This window comes from Ictalurus punctatus, chromosome 22 (assembly GCF_001660625.3).
Source record: "Ictalurus punctatus breed USDA103 chromosome 22, Coco_2.0, whole genome shotgun sequence".
Classification (NCBI taxonomy): domain Eukaryota; kingdom Metazoa; phylum Chordata; class Actinopteri; order Siluriformes; family Ictaluridae; genus Ictalurus; species Ictalurus punctatus.
Window position 1 is genome coordinate 7,698,797 of NC_030437.2, and position 22,562 is coordinate 7,721,358.

The 22,562-nt window shown below is 42.8% G+C and overlaps 1 protein-coding gene across 1 annotated transcript in view; it reads left to right on the forward strand.

Moving 5' to 3' along the window:
- Nucleotides 1-22,562, forward strand: part of fam172a (family with sequence similarity 172 member A) — a 185,230-nt gene that overhangs the window by 126,410 nt on the left and 36,258 nt on the right. Inside the window, exons 9-10 of the mRNA XM_017451782.3 lie at nt 8,575-8,691; nt 14,070-14,154. Coding sequence (XP_017307271.1) covers nt 8,575-8,691; nt 14,070-14,154 — 202 coding nt within the window. The remainder of the gene's footprint in view (nt 1-8,574; nt 8,692-14,069; nt 14,155-22,562) is intronic.

A 22,562-nucleotide genomic window follows, 5' to 3' on the forward strand; every position in this document is an offset into this window, starting at 1 on the left:
TTAGTATTTTTTTTTCCTTTTTTCTTTTTCCTGTTTCACTCTTTTTGCCTCTTTTTCTTTTCTTTTTCTTTTTCTTTATTTCCTGACTAAGAACATGTTGTTGTTTTTTTTTTTTTTTTTTCCACAGCGAATTAAGCATTGTCTTGTTTACTTTTTCTTGTTGTTGTTTACTTCATTCGTCCTGCCCGTTTTTGTTTCTGCTTCCTGTTTAAATCAGTTCACTTTGTTACGCTCTCTCTGTGTGCTGTGTGTTTTATTATCTCCGTTTGACTTGGGGGGGGGGGGAGCAATCTAAGCAGACTTTATTGATGATCTGTACTCCTGTCCTGCTGTAAGAAGGCCGTGGCGTTGCTGTTGAAGCAGTCGAAGCGGTGTGTGTACTCTGCGCTGGTCCTGAATAGCCGGCGTTAACGCTGCTGTGTACTCGGTGAGGTGATATTTCTGTCAGACGGCCACTTTGTCTCAGCGCTGTGACTGCGAGAGGGGCCTTGCTGTAAACACCTCAGGCGGCCTGACCCCAGCCCGAGCGTGTGTGTGTTTGTGTGTCAGCCGGCTGTGCGAGTTACAACCGCCTTGCGTCTTCCTCTATCTCCGTGTCTCTTTCTCCAGCCCGTGTCTCTCTCTCAGCCGTGCGAGTCAATGATCCAAAACCCTGTTAAAACAGCGTCAGCCCCACGCGTGCACTTAAAGGGTGTCGGTTTAACCTGCTCTGAAATACTCACGGCTATTATTATAGCTTATAAATCATTAGGAAAGTTTAATTATACGAGAGTTTCATGGAGGAAATGTGCAGGATGACACCTGGGAAGGGAAGTTTAATGGGCCAGCAAGTCCCCGAGCGGAGAGGGGGAAAATATTGAGGTTAGCTTTCTATTTTATGGCCCGGCCCAAAGAGACAGGACGAAGGCGGCCTTTCCTGTATAGACAAAGCAGACTTAAGTAGCAGACTAACAGCGGCCGATCGTCAATACTCGTAGTTGATAAAGACGTCTTTATTGTCATCTCTCTCAACATATTTCTTTTTTTTTTTCTTTTTTCTTTTTTTTTTTAAATCTCCCCTAATTAATGCAGGACTTTAATTAGCAGCCGGTCTGAAATCTCGCTCCGTGAGAGGAATGCAATTCTAATTGCAAATTAGAGTTAGGTGCCATCCTTTAATTGCCGTGGACTTTGCATAAACACGAAGGTGTGCTGAGAAATTACATTTCAGTCTGGACATTTTTTTATTTTTTTTTTTATTTTTATTTTTTTCCCCTTCACACCGCGTTCGAGCGAAGAGGAAAAAAAAAAAAGCCGGTTTGTTTTCATGGATCTGATTTCATGTCTTTTTTTTTTTTTTCTCTTCACCCGGCTCGGATTAATCAGTCTATAAGGAACGTAAACGTCCATTAACCTGCGTATTGCCAATTGACTTCCATTTCCGTACACGTGTTTGTGTTTTGTTATCCGCCGTGCGATTGCGTAAGCGTTATGTCGTCAATTAGAGATCTAATTAAAGTTTCATTTTCTCTTTATTTGTTGCTGCTTTCAGATAGCTTTATATTTTTGAGATTATTATTATTTTATTTTTTTTCCAGGGTGGTATTGTGAGACTTGCAGGCACTGACGCGGTTCCACTAGCAGAGTGACGGGGGAAAAAAGCACTGTACGTTTTTTATTTTTACAATTGTTGTAATTTATGTCTTCATTATTGTATCCATAGCAAAAGAAATCAGAATGCAGGAAGCATCATTGTTTCAGTTGCTGCTTTTGCGTATTTTAGACTTTTACATTGCTAAGTGGAACAGAAAATGATTGAATTCATGCTGACAAGACCACACACACACACACACACACACACACACTGTATGCAGCACACTGTCCCTCTTACCATGGAGGAGACGTTTTAAACCAGGGCTTCTACAGCCATGTGCCAGGTCCAGCTGTCTCTCCGACACACACACACACACACACCCCTACAGCAAGAGTACATCTACTTACAATTCCTTCCTCACTACACGGCAGTTGTTCAGTCCTGTATGCATCACTTTATATAAGATGGTTTAATTCATCTGCATTTGATGCCACATAAAAGCTGGTGCTCAAGCTAAACTTACCCACTTCTGACTGAGTCACTTTTGCCTCTTGCTCAGCATTTCTGCTCGTCACTTAGCTCGTCTAAATCTCCCATGCATCCTTGCACCTCCCGTATGTCCACTCAGCATACGTACGGTCTGTATCTCTGTATTGGTCCACAGTGTGTTCAACACTTTAATTAAAAGGCTCATCTTATATCCATGACGACTTCATAACACGTGTATGATGTTTATCGGGGAACTCATGAGCGTCCGAGATGTATATACGTCAGGATTTCGATAAGTAAACGAGCTCAAGCACGCTCGCCCGACGAACGAACCTTGCATCTCTGTACTCATGAACGATTAATCGCCCGATTGATTTATTTACGATTGTAAAACCCTCCCCGAGCTTGTCCGATAGAACCCGCGTCCGAGAAGCGCGTACGCCTTTCCTCGACCTATAGCGGCGACGCACGTTTTAATTTACAGCGCCGTAATTAAACGGCAGCCGTAAATGCTCGAGCGCCGCTTGTTAAATACGTTATTCCGTGCGTATCGTGTGTACTGATCTATAAATATGGTATTCGTTGCATATACAGGTTTTTAAATGATACATGTACAAAGACCTCGTAAAGAGTAAAGACAGGCTTCGAGTAAGTGTTACCACTTATAACGCGCGTATACAGTTGTAAAAGTCAGCATTTACGGGCAGATCATATCCGTATGCGGTAATTTATAAAGCGGATCGAGTCAGCGTAGTGTTTATCAATCCGAGCAGGACTTCATGAAGGTTTTTTTTTCTTCTTCTGATCATTGCGGTCAAAAATGCTTCATTTTTGCTGCGGCTTTGAACAAAATGATCTGTTTATTTGTTGTTGTTGTTGTTGTTTTTTGCGTAGTAGTACTTCAGTCTGCGTAATCGCAATTGCACGAAAATCGCTTTTATTTCGCAGTGATGTTTGTTGGTAAACGAGACCTTTTTGCGGTACTCGTGTTCGACGCACGCGGAACGTAGAGGGCTTTGGCTGAAAGCACGTCGTGATGACGTCACAACTCCGGCAGGGACCGGTTTACCTGCTACGATGGTCCTCTGCTTCATAAAGGAATTTGATATCTCTTATAATAAGGGGATAATCCATTTATAACACAGTACGAAGCTGAGTGTAGTATATGAGCAGCTAATAATGTGTTTTTTAATCTGGGTCGTTTGACATCTCCGTATTAAAGTGATAGGGGTTTAATGCGTTTCTAACAGGTTTATTCGATATAACACTTGTATAAGAAACATAAATGGCAGTTCTGTGATTTTGGGCTTGGTAACGTAATGATATCGTGATAAATATTGGCACATTGAACTCAGCTTTTGAAAAGGGTGTTTTTGTTTCGGTAGTTTATCAGCGAACCTGTGTATCATTTGCTGTATCTTTTATCATAGAGATGTGTGAGTATCGTGATGTGATATTTTTTTCATATTACTCATCGTTTTTGTGATTGGATCATATGTTTGTGTGTGTTTGTGTATAGGGATATATATATATATATATATATATATATATATATATATATGTATATGTGTATGTGTGTGTGTGTGTGTGTGTGTGTATAATGTGTTTGTGTGTATGTGCGTGCGTGCGTCTAGTCTCTGTGGCTTGTGATTGTCGCTCCCATCCCCCGCTTTCAGTCATCCACCGCGTGCTTCCCTATTTCCTCCTATTTTGTTGGGAGGTGGAGTGGAGCAGCAGTGGCTCTTTCCTGGCACACGGCTCCTTCTCCTCCTGCTTTTGTTTCCAGTAGGTGTCGAGCGCTCGCCGCTTGTGCTGTGTCAGTAAATATTTACCCAGCTTCCCTTTCCTCAGCCACTCTTTCTGACGTGTCTGCACTGGTACGTGTGTGTGTGTGTGTGTGTGTCGTGGGGGTGGTGGGGTGTCATCCTCATACCCTGTCCCCAGCCCTGCTATTCAGCAGTTCACCAGTATCCTTTTTATGTCCGTCCACCCACACGCACCCATCCCATCCACAGTGGACGACAGCACCCCGCATGCACGTGGCAGGCTGCTGAGAGACAGGAAATGGAGGAGGAAGTTATCGCCTCCACTCCCTGACGTTCATTAATCAAAACCTGGCTGCCGCTCCCTATTATACACCACCGCAGCGCGTCCAAATGCATGTGACCTTAGCTACACAATTGGATTATATAAACTCGCATGCGGACACACACAGGTTAGACAGATCTCCCCTCTCACACACACTCCAGCTCCCCGGGGCCTCATAGCATCCTGGTGCTTAAGCCTTCCTTCCTGTTCTAAAGACAAAGAATGGCCGGGCCTCGCAACCTCCGCTTCAAAGCAAGGGAAAGCGCGAGTGTTGTCTCTTCCTGTGGAGGGTGTTGCAGCCCTTAGGGCAGCGGCTGCTGTTTTTCCAGCCTATGCTAAAGGCCAAAGGGCAAATCTGAGGGCTGCCCTGTGCCTTCCGGAGCAAGTGAAGAGCTGTGGCACTCTGCTTTCCACCACCGAGCCCCAGTTGGGTCCAGAGGTCAGATAAGACTTGCGGGGTGGCAGCAAAGTGTGGCATAACTAAAGGTGTGATATCAGGCTGAATCCCGGGATGAAACTAGTGTTTCACGTGTTGTTTCTCTTGTTACATTTTTACCATTGTTGCGCTCACATTCATTAGCCTTTGGTTACTAGAGAACCCAGCAACCATGACACAAATACACCTACATTTCTCCCGTTAATCTGTAGCTTCCTTTATTAGTTAATAAAGGTATACAGTGCTGTGAAAAAGTATTTGCCCCTATAGTTACTAATTCCCCAAAGCTATGAAACTGCATTCATAATGGTGTTCAGCTGGAGTAGATGCAACCTGACCTGATCACAGCAAACCCTGTTCAATCAAATCAACACTTTTTCAACAGCACGAAGTTGGTTAAAAGGTGTTACCAAATAACACACTCTGCCAAAATTGAAAGAAATTCCAGAAATGATGAGGAAGAAGGTGATTGAAAGACATCAGTCTGGGAAGGGTTACAAAGCTATTTCAAAGGCTCTGGGACTCCAAAGAACCCACAGCGAGAGCCGTTATCTCCCAATGGAAAAACTCGGCACAGTAGTGAACCTTCCCAGACGTGGCCGAACTTCCACAATTCCTCCAGGAGCACAGCGACGACTCATGCAGGAAGTCACAAAAGAGTCAAGAACAACATCAAAGGACCTACAGGCCTCTGTTTCATCAATAAAGGTTCGTGACTCCACTATCAGAAAGACACTGGACAAAAATGGCATTCGTGGAAGAGTTACGAGGTGAAAACCACTGCTAACCCAGAACATTAAGGCTCATCTGAAATTTTCCAAAACACACCTGAGGGAATAATTGAGGGAAACATGAATTCTGCTCTCTACCAGAAAATCCTACAGGAGAATGTCGGGTCTTCAGCCCGTAAGTCGAAACTCAAGCGTAAATGGATTATGCAGCAACACACTGACTACGTTTACATGGACAGCAGTAATCTAATTATTGACCTTAGTCTGAATAAGACACTATTGTGATTAAGGTGACCTTAATCCTTACATTTTTTTTTTTTTGCTTCAATACAAAAAAACAAACAAACAACTAAATAAAACTATTTAGTATGAGATGTACACAAAAACAGAAGAAATCTGGACGGGGCAAATACTTTTTCACAGCATTGTAGGTGGGGGAGAAAGAAAAGTTAACAACCCAGTCAACAATTCCACCTGAAAGAGTTTGTTGATTCCAGGACCGAGAAATCTCTCTCGCCCGACTGCGTTAGAGTCAAGCTGTTAAGAGTCAGTAGTTAGACAGCTGTTTACAATAGATTCATCAATGCTTGCATCTTTTATTTGTTGGCTGGAGTGTTCCTTTAACATTTCGGCTACACGCGGGCGGCCTTTCTCATCACATCATCCATTATCTTGTTTCGTTCAGTAATAGCTTGAAGTGGGGAGTGATTTTGGCCTCGAAATTTCTCACAGAATAGCGCCACAAGCTTTAAATGGAACCGCACAAGTCTAGCGAGCGATTGTACGAGCATATGTGGCGTTTGCCGCTCTCGCCGTCCGTAATTGGACAGTTAATCAATCAAATATTTAAGCTTCATTTTACCACGCGGCAGGGTGCTTGGATTATAGCAGCAGTTTGGGTGCATTAGGCTGAGCTCAACAACGATACGAACAGCATGGCTTCCTGAATCATCCAGCATCTGGATTCACGTCTGTGTGTGTGTGTGTGTGTGTGTGTGTGTGTGTGTGTGTGTGTGTATCCTGCATCTTCACGTCTTGGTACTTTTTGCTGGTTAGCAAGCTCTCTTTAAAAGCTCGCGTTATTTATTTATTTATTCGCTACTTCAGTCTGCCTGCATTCATCCAGATTTATTTTTTCCCCCCCGCCTACTCCCCAGGGACACTATTGTGGATTACCAGTCGGTTCTCACCTAATTATCTGGTGACTTGCGCTGCCTTTGACACATAATTATCAAAGCTCTAAATAATTGTCTTATTGCCTGTGTGTTCAGATGTAAGTATTGGGGAGAGCCTTTGCCTTTGTTCCGGCCAATGCTGAAATGGAAGAGTATTTATCTCCACACAAGAGAGATGTCTTATCACTTCTTGCGTTTTTTATTGTTGAATTCCCAGTTGTGTGCGTGCATGTGTGTGTGTGTGTGTGTGTGTGTGTTGGGCTGTATGCACATGTGTGTATCACGCTGCACGCTGTCTGCGACGTCCAAGATAAAATAGGTGAAAAGAAAGTCGTTTGTTTTGGGGGTTTTATTGTAAAAAGAAAGTGTGATTTCAAATTCCAAAAAGTCAAGTAATTAGCTGTATTTTATGCGAGATGTTATGATGGAGGTCAAGCAGAGAGAGAGAGAGAGAAGGGATGTGGTGGTTGGGCATGGTTGTTGAGGCATGCATCACCTTTTCAGCTTAAGGATTTAGCTCATATCAGAAAAGCTTTCTGACACATCCCCCGACTGAAAATGAGTTTCCTCTACCGTAAGCTGTATGCCTTTGAGAGGTTCCATACGGACAGTACTAAATATATTTCTTTATAATATTAGAACCAACATACTGTAATTTGGGAGGCTGAGAAGTCCCAGTTAGGATTTTCACCCACTTAGTCCATTTCCAGTAACGTCCACCAGTTATTCTCTTCCGTCTCATCTTCAGGCCAGATGCTCAAGTGCACAAGTAGAAGGGGCGAGAGCAAGCAAATGTCTCAACATCTGTCTTTGTTGGTTTTCTCTTTCTTTTTTTTCTTTTTTTGCGCAACAAGTCCACGCACATTAGCATCGCCGTGCTTGCTTTTCGAAGCCGAAGACGGATGAGCAGCAGCTGCCCGGTCCGTCTTCTCGCCGCTAACTACTAACGCTGACGGGCATGTGGGAACGGGAATCATAGGATTCATTCATCTATCCATCAGATCATTCATAATTCACTCCAGTTTATCCGTTCACATGCTTATTCTCTAACCCTACGTGCATTCAGCCTTTTTTTTCTTCCTCATTCGACTGCACAAAAGAGCACACTTCGACATCGATGATTATATGTTTCACATGTATGTGTGTGTGGGTGCATCAAACAAGTCTCTGAAGGATATCAATCAAAAGCGCGCGACGCTGTACGTCTGATGCGCACGAGACCGTGTTCCCAATGGAAAACAGATTTCCTCGGCGGTTTCTCCTGTTATCCAACTGCCATGTTTACACTGAGGTTTTGTTTACATGACTCCACGCTTGTTTGTCATGACATGCAGATATTTATGATAATTAAATGCCATTCGTGTTACGCAATTCCTATAAAAAAAAAAATAAGGCCCCTAAAGGCGGTTGCCAATGACGTACATGTTTTCTGCGCTGGTCTGGTTATTTTATAGTTTTTGGCGAGACTGTCTACAACTTTGGCGTCTAGACGATCTTAGGGCTCGGTTACTTTTAAGCAGCGTTATATCCCTGTTTGACTGACACTTTGAAGAGTTTTAAAGCCTCGAATTTGTTATTCCCTTGGGCACTGTTGAGACCCAGGGAGGAATTTGAGCCAGGCATGCATAAGAGTGTGTGTGTGTGTGTGTTTATGCATGCAAGTGTTACCTGCTTCCTAGCCTTTTCTTTAAGAGGATGCTCCCGAGAGTAGTTTATCAGCCGTGTGATATATTAGGTCTTAGTTCCTTAATAGATTCCATTTATCTCTATACACCCCCCTTTAATTTAACTGTGCTTGGGGAAGACACTGTATTCAAATGATCATGGACACTTTGATGTAGCACCAAGCGTAGCTCTAGTCCCTATAAAATGGATCAAATGAAGTGATTGTTAACCTATTGTTGTCAGAGCTGTCTCCTTCCGTGGCTCCTTTATCTTATGCTGAGCGGTTAGCGTATACATACAGAGTGTGTTGTCGATGATGAGTCCATCTGTTATGTAGAAACAATACTTTTTTTTGTTTGTTTTGTTTTTGGAGAATGCTTGCTTAACCTCGTATATTTCTATTTCTCTCACTGTCAGATGATCCAAAGAGAGGATGATGTGATGTCACGTGTGCGTGCAGTGGCCATGACCGACTCGGTTCACAACGTGTGGCACCAAGACCCCAGCAGATCCACCAAAGACTGGCTGAAAGAGGTACAAATCTCCCTCTGTTCCCTCAATTTCTATCAGAATTCCCCATCCTTAGTGGCTCTATAACATTTCACTAGAAACTTCCCAATAAACAGTCACCTTCAGTCGTATTGACTGCATACATCAAATCAGGCAGTGTGGCATTTCATTCAGCAGACAGAGGGACTTCTGGAACAGTCGCAAGACGCCAATATTTTATTTTATTTTATTATTTTCTTTACGCCACGTTCTTGTTTGCCTGTATGGTCAGATGTCAATGAGAAATCAAAGGCAAAGGCCAGGAGGCTCTCCATTAAAGCAGTAGCTTTATTCAGTCGTTGCCCTTTCAAAACTGATTCTAAAGTCCAGAGGCAACACCTGGGAACCTTCAGGATGTACACGCTGCAATGAAGACATACAAGCGAGCCAAGGATGACCATGGCAAGCACACACAAACACAAACCCTGGCAAAAATGATGGAATCACCGCACTTGGAGGATGTTCACCCTGAAGAAAACAGTCAAAATGATGTGGCATTAATTAAAAGGGTTTCATGAAATTTGTTTGAGGTATGTTTTACGATATGTTGAGGAATGTTCAGATATTAAACAGAAATTGTTTTGTGTCTTATCCGTGATTTGTTTATTTGTTCTGAAGTATAAAAGCCGGGTGAGCATCCTCTAAGTGTGCGATTCCATCATTTTAGCCAGGGCAAGTATACACACGTATATTAACAGAGAATAAAACCCGCTGCTAGCATCACACACACATCTAATTTCGGTGAAAGACGTCATTCACGTAGGCACTGTCTTAGTTTTCGCTCGGCATGTGTTTAAATGCATTGTTTTTAAAGCCATACTTAGCTAGTTCACACCACTGTGGCGTGCAATGAGGGAGCTTCACCGGTCCAATCTCATGCTCTGAAGCTGACCATCTGCTGTCTGTGCAGTCAGCATAGACCCCGCCCACAACGTGATCCCAACCAATTGACCCGTAGTTCCTATATAAAATGCTACTTAACCAATCACTAAATGTTCAAATGAACATTATGGCTTCATTTCTGGGGAAATTAATCTCATTGGACAATTAATTAACATTAATAAATGCCTCGATGAACATTAAAACACACATTTATTATGTTATCATGATGAATCATTGCTGTCACTTGTAAGTACTCGAGTACTTGTAGCCATCCATAGCATACACATAGTCTGTACCACCTGGGGTATGCAAAATTCATGTTATCAAGATAAGCAAAGGTGTGCCTGTCTGGGGTTTTTTTTTTCATTTTCATCATCGTTCTGGGTATTATTTCTATTTCTTTCTCATTTATGTTTGGATCCTCTTTGTTTGGACTCTGAAGTCAGTAGAGTTTCAAGGTCGTGATGACCTTCTGCTTTTGCTGGACTTCCTGTTTATTATTTATTAGAGAAATGCTGATGGTATGGCATAACTGGAATGTAAAGTGTATTTATTTGCGATCATTATTCCCTTAAAATAATCTTCTACTACTAACCCTTTTATTCTCCCACACACTTTCAGGCTGAGTTGACCGTACACGGGTGTTAGCACGAGTACATTACTCCAGTTTACATGTGTATAATACTGATGGTCTACAAAACCAAGGCATACTCAATTATTTCATTATTTTACAGTCATCAAAGACCAGAATAATGAAAATGAGAGTCATGTTTCAGGAATTTTGTCCTTTTTTTGGTCATTAAACCGTTTAATTCTGCACCGCTCTGATATGGGTTTTCACATGCCATTGTCAGATCGTTTAGCCTGTCGTGTTTCTTTTTACCCTGCATCAGATGAGGTTTTAATGAATGCCCAGCCCTGTCCCTTCCCTAGTCATTTACACAGCTTTGAGTCCTGCCCAGGCCTGAGATCATCCTCCCTCTGCTTGCTGTAGCTGCATCTTGTCAGTATAGGAGTGTGGAGGTTAGACTGCGCCCCTGGCAGGGCACCGTGGCTGCCTTTGCTGCCCTCATCCTCCTTGTTAAACCTTCCAGCAGCATCCCTTTCTTGTGGGAGGACAGTCAGTATGAGATCAGAAAGATGGAGGAATGTAGAGATCAGCACACAGTGGGACATAATGGACACAGATATGGACATAATGGGCTAGAATGGGGGAGGGCTTTTTGTGAGTACCAAAGAGTCAGAAATAATCTGGACTCCTCGTAGCATTGGAATCCCCAGGGTATCAGAGATGTACAGCTGAGGAGAATATACAGTTGGAAAGTCCACGTGGACTTGGTTATAAGAGAGTTGGGGGAAAAAAGGCATATGGAGTAGCACGCATAAGGCACAGGCATTAGAATAACATGGTACTCTTTACAGTACAGGATGTATGGATGAGTGATTGGGTGAGTAGATGGTCTAATTAATCACTGGCACAATGCATAAAAGCATTATGTAAATAATAATAGCCAAGGTCAGATCAATTAACATGTTTACACATGAAACCATACTGTACCTCTGCACTCAGATATCTTTGAACTCTATCGTTGAATCTTAGTAAATGAGATCTCTGGTGCATTAGGTTAGGTAGTGTGCCTTGTCCAGTGTGATGTCAGAGGCTCTGGCACTGCTCTCATTGGGTCTCCATCTTTCTTACTATAGATGAATGAGCTGTGATCGACCATAGTGATGAGTACTGACAGGATTGTACAAGCAAGTTACTCTCTGAGGTAGAAAGACACTCGTATCATCATAAATAAAATGTTTATGATCTATGAAAGACGATTGTTAAAGGTGAAACCTACAACAGAGTGTTTCTAATTCAGCGAGGGTTTCAAGCAGAATTCCTTAAGGAAGCAAAGAACATTTAACTGTCCAAAGATAGTCATAAAATAGGTTTTAAAAAATGCTACCTGACCTTACCACAGTCCCGCTTATTGTATATAGTCATGGATCCAGTTTTCATCAGAGAGATTTATGGCAGCGTGTTGGTCGGCAAGAGCTCTCTCTGCGGGAGCCAGCACCTGTGTGCAGTTTACCTTCTCTAAGCAGGCTATTAGGGAAATGCTTAGTGTCCCACCAAGCTCCTGCACCCCGTCTCGTGTCTCACAGCCCACAGGAGCCACAACGCCGTCGCCATCTGGCCCTGATTAATGCTGATGGACCTAGGCGAGGACCATTATCGCTCATTTGGGGCTACTCCTCATTTTTCATCTATGCGGCTTAAGTCAGAGAAGAATCGAGACGAAGTAATATGGCGTTTTCTGGCATCTTGGCGTTTCCTGTAGAGCGAGATGCTGAGAGCTGGATTTATTCATGTATGCTGTAAGAATTATAAACGTCTTGTAAAATTAATCGCACATTTCTGTTGCGTTGCTATACTCGTCCTGCATCAAAAATGGATCTAAAGTTTGTCTCTCTGTGGAAACAGTTAAAGATACTTTGTACAACCGAAGGGTTTGCCTTTTTCAAGAGTGTAACGGTGTGGATATGCTTCAGCCACCTGTCTCAAAACCCCTCATGCTGTCTTTGCAATGGGATTCCATGGTTGAAAGTGTCATATCCTGTCTCCGGTGATCTCCTCATTCAGAACGCTGATGCAGCCACTCTTGGTAAACATTTGTCATCCTTTCTGATTTCCCCATCTGCAGTTTTACCCGGTGGCCTTGGCTCCGTTTCTCTGTCCTGAAGCTGGTCCCAGCTTGCCTTTGACAAATCTATTGAAGCTCCTTTTTCAGCTCCGTCACCCTCCCTCTACCACTTTCTCTGACTGGGACCAGAGGCTTTGAAATTCCTCCTCTTGCATCCAGCCCATCTGACATCTTCCGCCAGACGGCATGAATTAAGGATATACAATGAGACACTTGATGTAACAGTCAAGGAGCGTTCTGTTTTGCGGCTGGGCTCCATGCTGCACAACTAGGGCAGCAGGAATTCTAAAAATACACAGTGCGTGATTGTTTATTCCAGTGGCAGGTGACATTCCCCCCACCAAACTCAGCATGGAGACGATTGACAGGATTAGAGAAGAATAAGCAGGAGTAGAATAGGAGGGGCACTGCACTAGGGAGGTCACAATGGGTCTTTCTTGCTCTGCTAGTGTTATAAAGCACATAAAACATGTTTGCAAAATCAGTTGGGAACCTGTATGTGCTGGTGTTCAGTTTTATTTTGTTTGTCGTCCTTTGTTAGGGAGTATTGGTTTAATAGCTAATGTTTGAACCTTTGTTATGCACCATGTCCTTTCAAGTTAATACCAGACAGAATTGCACCAAGCAGTTCCTTCTCAGTATCATCAGCACAAAATGGATTTTTTATTAAAATCCATCGCTAGGACAAGCTTAGTCGGAAAGTACGATACGTACAAAAGGAACGATGAATCCTTCCAAGTGTATGGCCCTTCGCTCTGGCCATCCTGCATGTGTACAAACAAACACACACTATCTGCAAAAATTAGGATACTGATCCAGGGTGGGTTGGTGGGGGTACAGTAACCTCTGTGGACATACCAGGCTCAAGGGGTTAACAACCCAACAGGCCGATGTGTGACGTGGCCTGGAGTCTTGTCGTGTTCTGAGAGTCATGTGTTTGAGTGTGAGAGAGGATGTGTAATGGGGTATCCAAAGCGATGGGACTGCACTTCTCTGGTCTTGTCATGGGAGGGTAGTTTTGGGAGTAAGGTCTGGGGGGTCGCCGGATTAGATAGTGTTTGTATGCGAATCAGAGCCAGGGCGAGGCCGGGTCGCAGCTCGGTTGGGGAGGGGGAGCTGCAATGGCTGACAGAGCAGTGTCTGCAAAAGTAAACATACTCAGATAAGCAGCGCTTCACAAGGCCGCCAGCTGCAACATGCTAATCTCGTTTACATTTCTGTCTTCAATTGAACTGGTTTTTTTTCTATCTTATCTCCAGAACCTACTTTTCCATTGCATTCCTTAGGAACCTCTTTTTCTTTGACATCACACCCCATCTGAACCACAATACTCTTCTTGTACTGTCTACAATACCCATAGTGCCTAACATGAATCAAGAAAAATGCATCATAACCAAACCCAGAATGTGAGCTAATTTCCTTCCCCTCGTCTCAGATGCGAATTTCTGAGATGCATGTCTAATTAAACATGCTGTGACTGTGGACAAAAGGCCCTTAATGAAGAGAGAAAACAAGGGAGATGAGAGTGGCTCTGTCTCAGTAACAGGACTGATGGCGAAGGAGGTCGACGAGGTCACCGATGTGATCAGTCACCCCTAGATCAGCAGCAGAGGCGCGTCCGCTCCCCAGCAACAAACACTCTTAACTGTCGCTGAGCCATGTCGCCAAGCCGCCTAATTGCTTGTTCCTGTCTCTCTCTCTCTCTCTCTCTCTCTCTCTCTCTCTCTCTCTCTCTCTCTCTCTCTCTCTCTCTCTCGCGCTCACTCTCGCTCTCTTTCTCTCTTTCAGCGATGCTGTAACTGGGTGTCGAGTCCTGAGCCGTTGGATACCCCAGTGGACTCATTGCTTCCTGATTGTCGTCGCCGCTCAGCAGGTATGAGTCTCTACTGTTCATGTTCCACCATCACTTCCCAGATGTTCCGTGAAACATAGAAAGCAAAGCACTGTTGATCTATTGTTTCATTGATTTTATTTCATTCAAGAATTTACCAATAGTAAAAGCATATTTTAATCCTCTCCTTAGACAACTAGATTCTGCTTAAATTCATATGTTAAGTTTCCTTTATTTCCTTGTGGTCTCAGTGTACATCCAATGTGTCCATAATTCTGGATTACATTTGTAATCTGCAGCTAATGTAATCCAGGACATGTCTTGCCCGATCTTGCCCTTATCCCTACAGTACATGGTGAGGTTAGGGCTTTCTGTTCTGATTGCCTTCATGCCCCGTGCATGGTCTGTTTTACATATCAGATAAGTCAGACATAGTTTCAGATTTTAAACTGCTGGCCTCGTAATTATGGGTTTCTCGTGCTGTGGGTTGCTTAGGGTTAATCTTCCTGTGTCATCACTAAAGTATGTCTTTTTTTTTTTTTTTTCTTGTTCATGGCCTCAGCCGAAATCATCCTATCCATGTACTAGCATTTCAGAGCACAGATGATGCAGTTCTGTTCCCTGAGCTCTGTAAATAAGCCTCTGGTTGTTCTGTGTAGGAATCTATCAACCCTGACAACACCAGTTAGATTAGTTTATATGGGAAGCAACAGCTCACTTAATTTAACCAATACCTCATCCACTGTTGCCTTACCAATAGCTAAACCGTGATGTTATAAGAGCCTATGTATCATTTTGAAGCTTTACTATAAACTATACGTCTAACAGGGCGATATTAAAAATAATGGGAAGAACAATAATCACACTGCTGGCTTGATAACCCAAGGAGAGATGCTAAACTGACAGACATAGAAGCCATACATGAAATCTGGGCCTAACAAGGTTTAGGGTTCAGTTCAAGGATTAGGAGTGATTTTCCCGTACATGAATTCTGCAGTGTTATCTTGCTGTCTTTACTTCCATGACAAAAAAAAAAAAAAAAAGATTGCATTCGTTGCTTAATATCCAAGATTGTTTGAAATCCCGGATAGACAGACTTTGGACAGGCAGAGTTGCAGTGTATGTGGGCCGTGTTGTAATGGTTCACACTCACCCAGACATACTCATTACACTGTGTGTGGTGCTGCTTGATGGTGGTATTTTTTTTTTACTTGGATCGATGGGATACAGCAAGGTGGCGAAAAGCATGTCTATTGCACTTAATCATCTGTGAATCTCCTACCATCATAACATGTGCTTATGATGTGGGTATGGTGTGTCTGCATGTCTGGATGCATCCATCTGTGTGTCCTACTCTGACATCTCTGTTTCCAACATGATAAAACATAGACCGTTTCTCCTCCTTCATTTAAAACAAAACAAAACAAAATCCGTTTCCAAGCGTCCCATCATTCAAAAGGATTCTACAGCAGAAGGTCAGTGTGCCTTGGAAGAAAGTCTGGCAGAATTTTATCAGTTCAAGCTGGGTGAAATATGTGCTGAAATGCGCTATTGCCTGGTAGCGCTGGAGAGCCTGACCTGCAGTACAAGCTCAGACAGGAAGCAGCTTGCACAAACCAGCACAAAACAGCCAGGAAGCAGATCTGGCCGCTGGATGATATACAAGTGCCAGTTTAGGGCTGTTATTGTTTCTAAATGTGTGGAAACTGGTAATTGGGTTCAGTGGATTGAATCACGGAGCTGTTCTCTCTTCTTTTCCCAAACACTTCTGTTTCTTAAAAGCGCTCGTATTTTCACAACTCTGCACGAAGAAAAAAAAAAGTCACACTCCTCACACATCTGCCTCCACCACACTTATTACTCATTGCTGGACTCGATTATTAATTACAAAGGGAAGAGCGCCCTGAATGTAAACAGTGATTAATTGTTAACAAAAGTAAGTTAACGTGTACCTGAACTGTAATTATCTGTCCTGCACACTACAAGGTTCTGAACACAGACAAGTAATTAACTCTAATTGCATTTACAATAAAGAAGAACAGAGGGGAGTAGTGAACTTAAACAAGAGCCTCCTTTGATCTAGAGCAAGATTTTTTGTCCGCTGATTTATTCAGAGTTTTTAAAAGACCTTTTTTTTTTTCCTTACTGTTTTCAAGCCGAATCTTGCTCTGTTATTAGCTATTGAACAAAACCCCTTTAAAAATATAATTGTAATGTCATTTTACTCAAAAAAAAAAAATAAAAAAAAGTATGGAACAATGAAATAGTATTTGGTGGCTGAACGCGACTCGGCTCGCTGTAACGTGAATGCGCCTAATAAAGACATTTTTGATGAAAACACTCGCATACAATGGCCCTGGGACCACTTGTGTAACTTCACTGGTCCATGTCAGTGACGGCATAGAGCTCCACTGGGCCATGTTTTCTGCACAATGGAAAGTCATTGGTCCATGCAGTGCTAACTCAATAGAGTTCCATTACCATTTTTTTTTACCCTCTCACTTATTCCACGTGCTATTGATGGCCCAGTTGTACTGACTCTATTAAAGTCGGCTGAGAGAGAGAGACTGTCATACCTTCACTCATCCGTCCACGCCCAGCATTCAGGTGCACCTGGTGCTTGTTGGTGCCCTTGGTCACATTTCCCGAGGAAACGCAGACCCACTCAATTTCGTGACCTCTCTTATTTTTCCAGCCTGTTTTCGCCACTTGCGATCACCAGCTTATCCGTAAGATCAAAGGAAATATCACTCTTTTCCAACTGGATGTGCCACCCATGTTACGAAGGGAAAGTTCAGCAGGACACTGCGGGAAGGTTATCACCATTCGTTTCCATGATGAGCTCGCTCGTGAAGACATGCCTTGTGACCAGCCTGGAACAATGTGTTTGCTGTCAACCAGGATCGAGCATAAAATCAGTCATCAAAAGGCTGATGAAGCACAGGTGTATCTGCACTTTTCGCTTAATGTGGATGAGACTTGGAAGCATTTTGTACTCTGTGAATCTAGGTCAGCAGATTTTTATCCCTTCATCTGTTCAGACCACAAACAAATGAAGCCAACAAATCAAACTGATTGTAGATTCAGGCTGTGTACACAGTTGGTGGAATTTTTTTTTTTTTTTTTTTTCTTCCGCTTTTATTTCAGCACCTTGGAACATCAGGGTTTTTTTTTTTTTTTTTTTAAACCTGTACCCTGCACTGCAGTTAAAGGAGATTTTGAATTAAGTTTAGCTGGGTAATGACAAAGTGGGAGTCAATTTTAGTTTGTTTCTAATTGAAAAACACAAAGAAGAAATCGAGGATCTCCAATAACCACTTTTTCCTGGTCATGGTAACAGTGAGTGCGGAATTCATCCCCAGAAACTGTGCACAAGGAATACACCCTGGATGAGAATGTCAGTCCATTGCAGGGTACCATGCACACACATCATCACTGGCCAATTCACTTACCAGTATGTGGGAATAAACCGGAAAACCAAGAGGAAACCCACACAGACACAGAGAGAATATGTGAAACTCCACACAGACAATAACTCGAGGTCAGGATCGCTGGAGCGATTGAAGCAGCAATGCTGCCTGGAAGTTTGTCCAATCAAATTTTTATATGGTGTCTAGGTAGATACAGCCAAGCTAGCTCATCCCATCGATTAGGACTGAACAGAATTAACCAACATTATTAACAAGTGACTGTGGAGTCATGTTTTGATTTCCAATGAGCGGGACCATTTACTCAGGAAATACACCCATATTAAGCCCACGATGAAACACCGAGTGCAAGTCCAAGTACTAACGTAAATAGAAATTAAATCTGTCAAAGTGCTACGATGGCGAAGGGAGAACAGCTGGATCTTGTGCCAATGGAGAATAAATATAGATAATTAGGAATGGCCAATAGAGCACCACTGTTAGTATTGCTTCGTCGGTGATTTACTCTGCTGTTTTAACATTCCTAGGTTCTCTTAGTGCGCAGCCATTAATTACGTCCTGATTTAGCGATAAGATTTGGCCATGTATCTAGCTGTATGTGATGTGAATGAGCCTACTGGGATTAGGAATTGCCCTATTGAGTTGTTTTTGTCAGCAGCTGGTTGTGTGCAGTCGGTGTCCTCTTTTAATTTGAAGGCGTTATAAAATATCAGGAACACATCAGTCTGTGATGTATTCATTTTCAAATTGTTTTGTTAGCAGCATTGAGTGTGTCGAAGGCCTGGACGTAAAATGCCCAGTTCATCAGGTGTCGTGTTTAAAGGTTTATTAAACGATCAAGTAAAAATAACGAATGCGGTTAAGTACATCGTGTTAGATGACGGATGAGATTAGAATCAATAAACAGCAAGTGTATGTCAATCTGCCAGTCGTCGTTTTCCATGTGCTTCACATTCATTTTTAGTTCAGCACTGGTTGGCTAAGGAGAAGCTGAAAGTTCCTCAGACTCCCTGCTGTGATGTTACCTTTCTTCTCTGTCTGTTTTACGAGCACACTCACAGGGGAAGGCCTAGTTGTCATAAATATACATATTGACATTGTATCACAGTGCAACTTCCTTGTGTTATTTTTATTCCCCAATTTTATGCCCTTTATACGAGTCCCATGTGTGGCTTTGAATGAAAGTTTGATGGAGTTTTCGTGCACCCTGTAATTTTGTTCTGACTTCCTCCCATCCTAAGGATCAAAAGACACATCCTTCATTTTCTATTCTTCTTGCACAAAAAAAAAAGAAAGAAAAGAAAAATGACATGGGGCCTAAACATTTTTGAACCAGCTCCCGCTCAGGATGAGTGGCAGCCCCTGGCCCACTTGGCACTCGGTTTTATGTAACGAAGCCCTCGGTTAAGCTCGGGAAAAGCTCAGCGCATGAACGCCGTGCTGTATAAGGAGTTTTGTGTCATTTCTCTTTTTCTTTTCATTTTATACTCCCTTTCTGCCTGCTTCTCCCTTTTTTTCTCTTGAGCTCTCTCAGGCTTGCTCTCCCGCTCTCTCGCGCTCTTGTTTTTCTTGCTCTGATTTTTGTCATACTTTTAAAAGGGTCAATCTCGAGATATGGCGAGAAAAATAATTCCGAGACTCAGCATTTATTGGTGAATTCACACTGTTATTTGGGTAACGTTTTGTTTTGTCCCCTCCAACACACTTTTAAGGTTTTTTTTTTTCTTCTTCTTCGTTTTGTTTTGTCTGCTTTTTGTAGGGCAGATGTCGCTCCCTTTTGAAGTCTGTATATTTTGTTTTCTACGCAGCAGGACGCAAAACAATCTTTTCTGCCATTTGCTGTGAACTTGAGGACGGTCAGTAAAAGATGCGACCTTCTCTGTGGCATGTTATTGAAAAACATTGGTGGTTAATACGGATGGTACTTACCCCAACATCTATTGCTGTTTGTTGCTGATCCAGGTCAGCATGCAAGTCATCTTTGATCTTTTCCTCCTGTTTCTCCTCCGGAGACGGTGTTTAGACTTCTCTGTATCTAAGACGCAGGTCCGTCGTTTCATGACTGGTCACTTTGATCATTCAATCACATTTGATTACATACGGCCCTGTAGCGCCTCTTCTCCCCCTGTGTGGTTCATGTCCCTTGTCGTTTCCTGGCCTTGGTAAAGACTAGATCACAGGCTACTCACATTGACCACCGCCTCCTCCCCCCCTCGATACATCAATGTCTGTGATTCCCCTTGGCTATCTGCATTGGTTCATTAGAGATGGGCATCAGCACTGTTATTTCCATTCAAAAGAGGGAACAAGTAAGAGGGATCAACTATAAGGCATGAATGAAGTATTTGTTCCTCTTTTTAATGCCAAAAAAAAAAAAAATCAATATGCGCAGTCTGTGCTTCCATGCATAGATAACGACAGTGTGTATCCATTCCGTGTTGCTGTGCGTAATGAGTCCCCAGACCCAGCTCATTTTACCTAAACTAATGTAGCAGTAGCCTCAGCTGTGCCTTTATGTCTTATTTTATTTCTTATGATCTCATCTTATCTCTCTGCCAATTTTTTTTCACTTATGTATTACAATTTTTAAATGGAAACTAGTTGCTAAGCAACCTAAAAGGTCAGGTGAAGCATAGTTTTTTCTTCTTCTTCTTCTTCTTTTTTTCACCTTCCCCTCATCATGTGTAATCGTGACCATATTCAGAATTAAACTGCATGATAAGTCATTTCTATACTTATTGGATGTCCAGATATTTTTCCAAATCAGTGTCACAGACTGTCCATCTTGGAGGTAAGTGAATTATAATTCAGATTATGGCACTCCACCCTTCAGTGTCATGACTGAAAGAGCCATCGTCTCCTCCTGATGCTACAACGTCCCGGTGAAGATGTTGATTTAGCAAGCACGCACAAACATCCAGTCAGAACTCAGTGGGGTTGGGGGTGTGCTACGCTTGTTAAAATCGTTGCTCTAGTTTGTAAAATTGTACCTTTTTCTGCAAAAAAACACCATACAGGGATCCAACATTTATGCCCTCTTCTTCACCCTGCTAGTTTGTGATACCCCCACACTTTGGCCTTAATGCTATGCGAACCACTTAACCATCTCTGGAGCACTTAGTGCGGTTCACGTGATGGTCAATGGATAGTCATCGGGCAATGGCCTCCCAAAAGTCCAAGCCTGTTATCAACATGAATATTTTCCAGACCTGTTTCACTGTGCAGTCATGCTGAGGCCACAGGCAGATTAAGGCACAGTAAGACACAGTGGCATGTGCTTCATTGAGCTATACGGTCTGTTCCATAAAATGTATGGAAGCGGGTTTAAATTGAGATGTTAACCTCTATATATATATATATATATATATATATATATATATATATATATATATATATATATATATATATATATATATATTAAAAGACATCATTATGTACAAAATACTGACGTTCCATAGGATTTAGTCCGAGTCCTTTGCCAGAGTGTGCAGTATACCTTCAGGAGGTTTGTTGTGTGACTCACTTCGGTGTGGTGATAAAAAAAAAAAAAAAAAAAAGCATGGCTTGTTGGCCTTTTTCTGAACTCCTGAGCAGGATAATCAGATTGTGTACTATTTTTTTCCACATCTTTGCCAAATTAACACACAAGCCCTGTGAGACTCCAGCTATAGCTCTAACCCCAAAGGTATGACCTGTGAGTGAGAATTAGTGTCCAGGCTTTATAAAGAAAACGTGTGAGAAAGATAAACACTGCCTGGCAGAAACACAACCTGAAAGGAGGCTTTAAAAGAAACATGGTGTGGTCAAGATAAATATAGATAAACTATATACCATTGCTGTTGCACCCTTGGCATTTTAGGCAAATTAAGCATTGCTGTAGCCAATTATTCTTTTGTTTGTTCATTCATTCATTTTCTGTTTTGTCCTGTTCCGGTGGCTCCAGAGCCTATTCTGTGAGCACGGGGTATGAGGCAGGAATGCACCCTGATTGAGGCACCAGTCCATTGCAGGGCACCCCATGCACACACTCGTTCACACCTTGGGGCAATTTAGCATAGCCAGTCCACTACCAGCATGTATTTTTTTGGGAAGTTGGAGGAAACTGGAGAACAGGAAACCCATGCAGACATGGTGAGAACATGTGAATCATCACACATACAGTAACCAGAGCTCAGGGTCCAGCTGGGGACCCTGGACCTGTGAGGGGGCAGTGCTACCAGCTGCGCCACTGTGTTCCGCCAGTTTAGGAGTTGCAGCCTCAGTGGGGCATCTGTTAAGAATGCAAACCTTTTTTAGTCCAGGCTCTTTTAGAGACTGCTTGACGTAGGGTCCCTAAATAGTCAGTACTGCTGTCGTCTTGCGTTCACTGTACGCACGGCTCAAATCAAGTGTGATGCTGGCCTAAAACATAATCATTTTGTCGTTTTATTCTCATCACAGCCCACACTTGGCATGTCATTTTGCACCGCTTGTCTAACAAACCGCATCCAGCTCCACATCAAGTCATCTTTCATCTAGTCAGCTGTCTGTTAGCTGCTGTTTATTCAAAAGCTGCTCGCACATAATCCCATGACCAACTCCCACCTCTCCACACACAGCGCAGGAAACGTCCCGGTCAGGTGCTGTTAGCATTAGCGAGCTTTCCACACGCTCGGTTAGCACTCGAAGTAATGCAAGCCACAGTGTGGGAGGAGAATAGCATCAGCACCAGCTTGTCCCCAGCTGCCCATCAGCACTAATCAACAGCTCACTTAGGAAGGTCCTGCCATGCGGAGAAGAAAAGCAGTCAACATACACTCGCTTGGTTCTGACAGGGCCATCGTCTTAAGGACAAGGATACTCGCTGTTATTCTATTTCCATTTTTCTCTCGTCCTGCAAGACTTATCTTTATCATGCGCACACAGAGAGACACAAAAGAGAGGCCCTGTGAATGTTTTTCATGCAGCCAGTTTATTACACTGGCAGACTAATGGAGCACTTTTCTTTGACAGTTCTTGATAAGGGCGAGAAGTTGCCGTGTC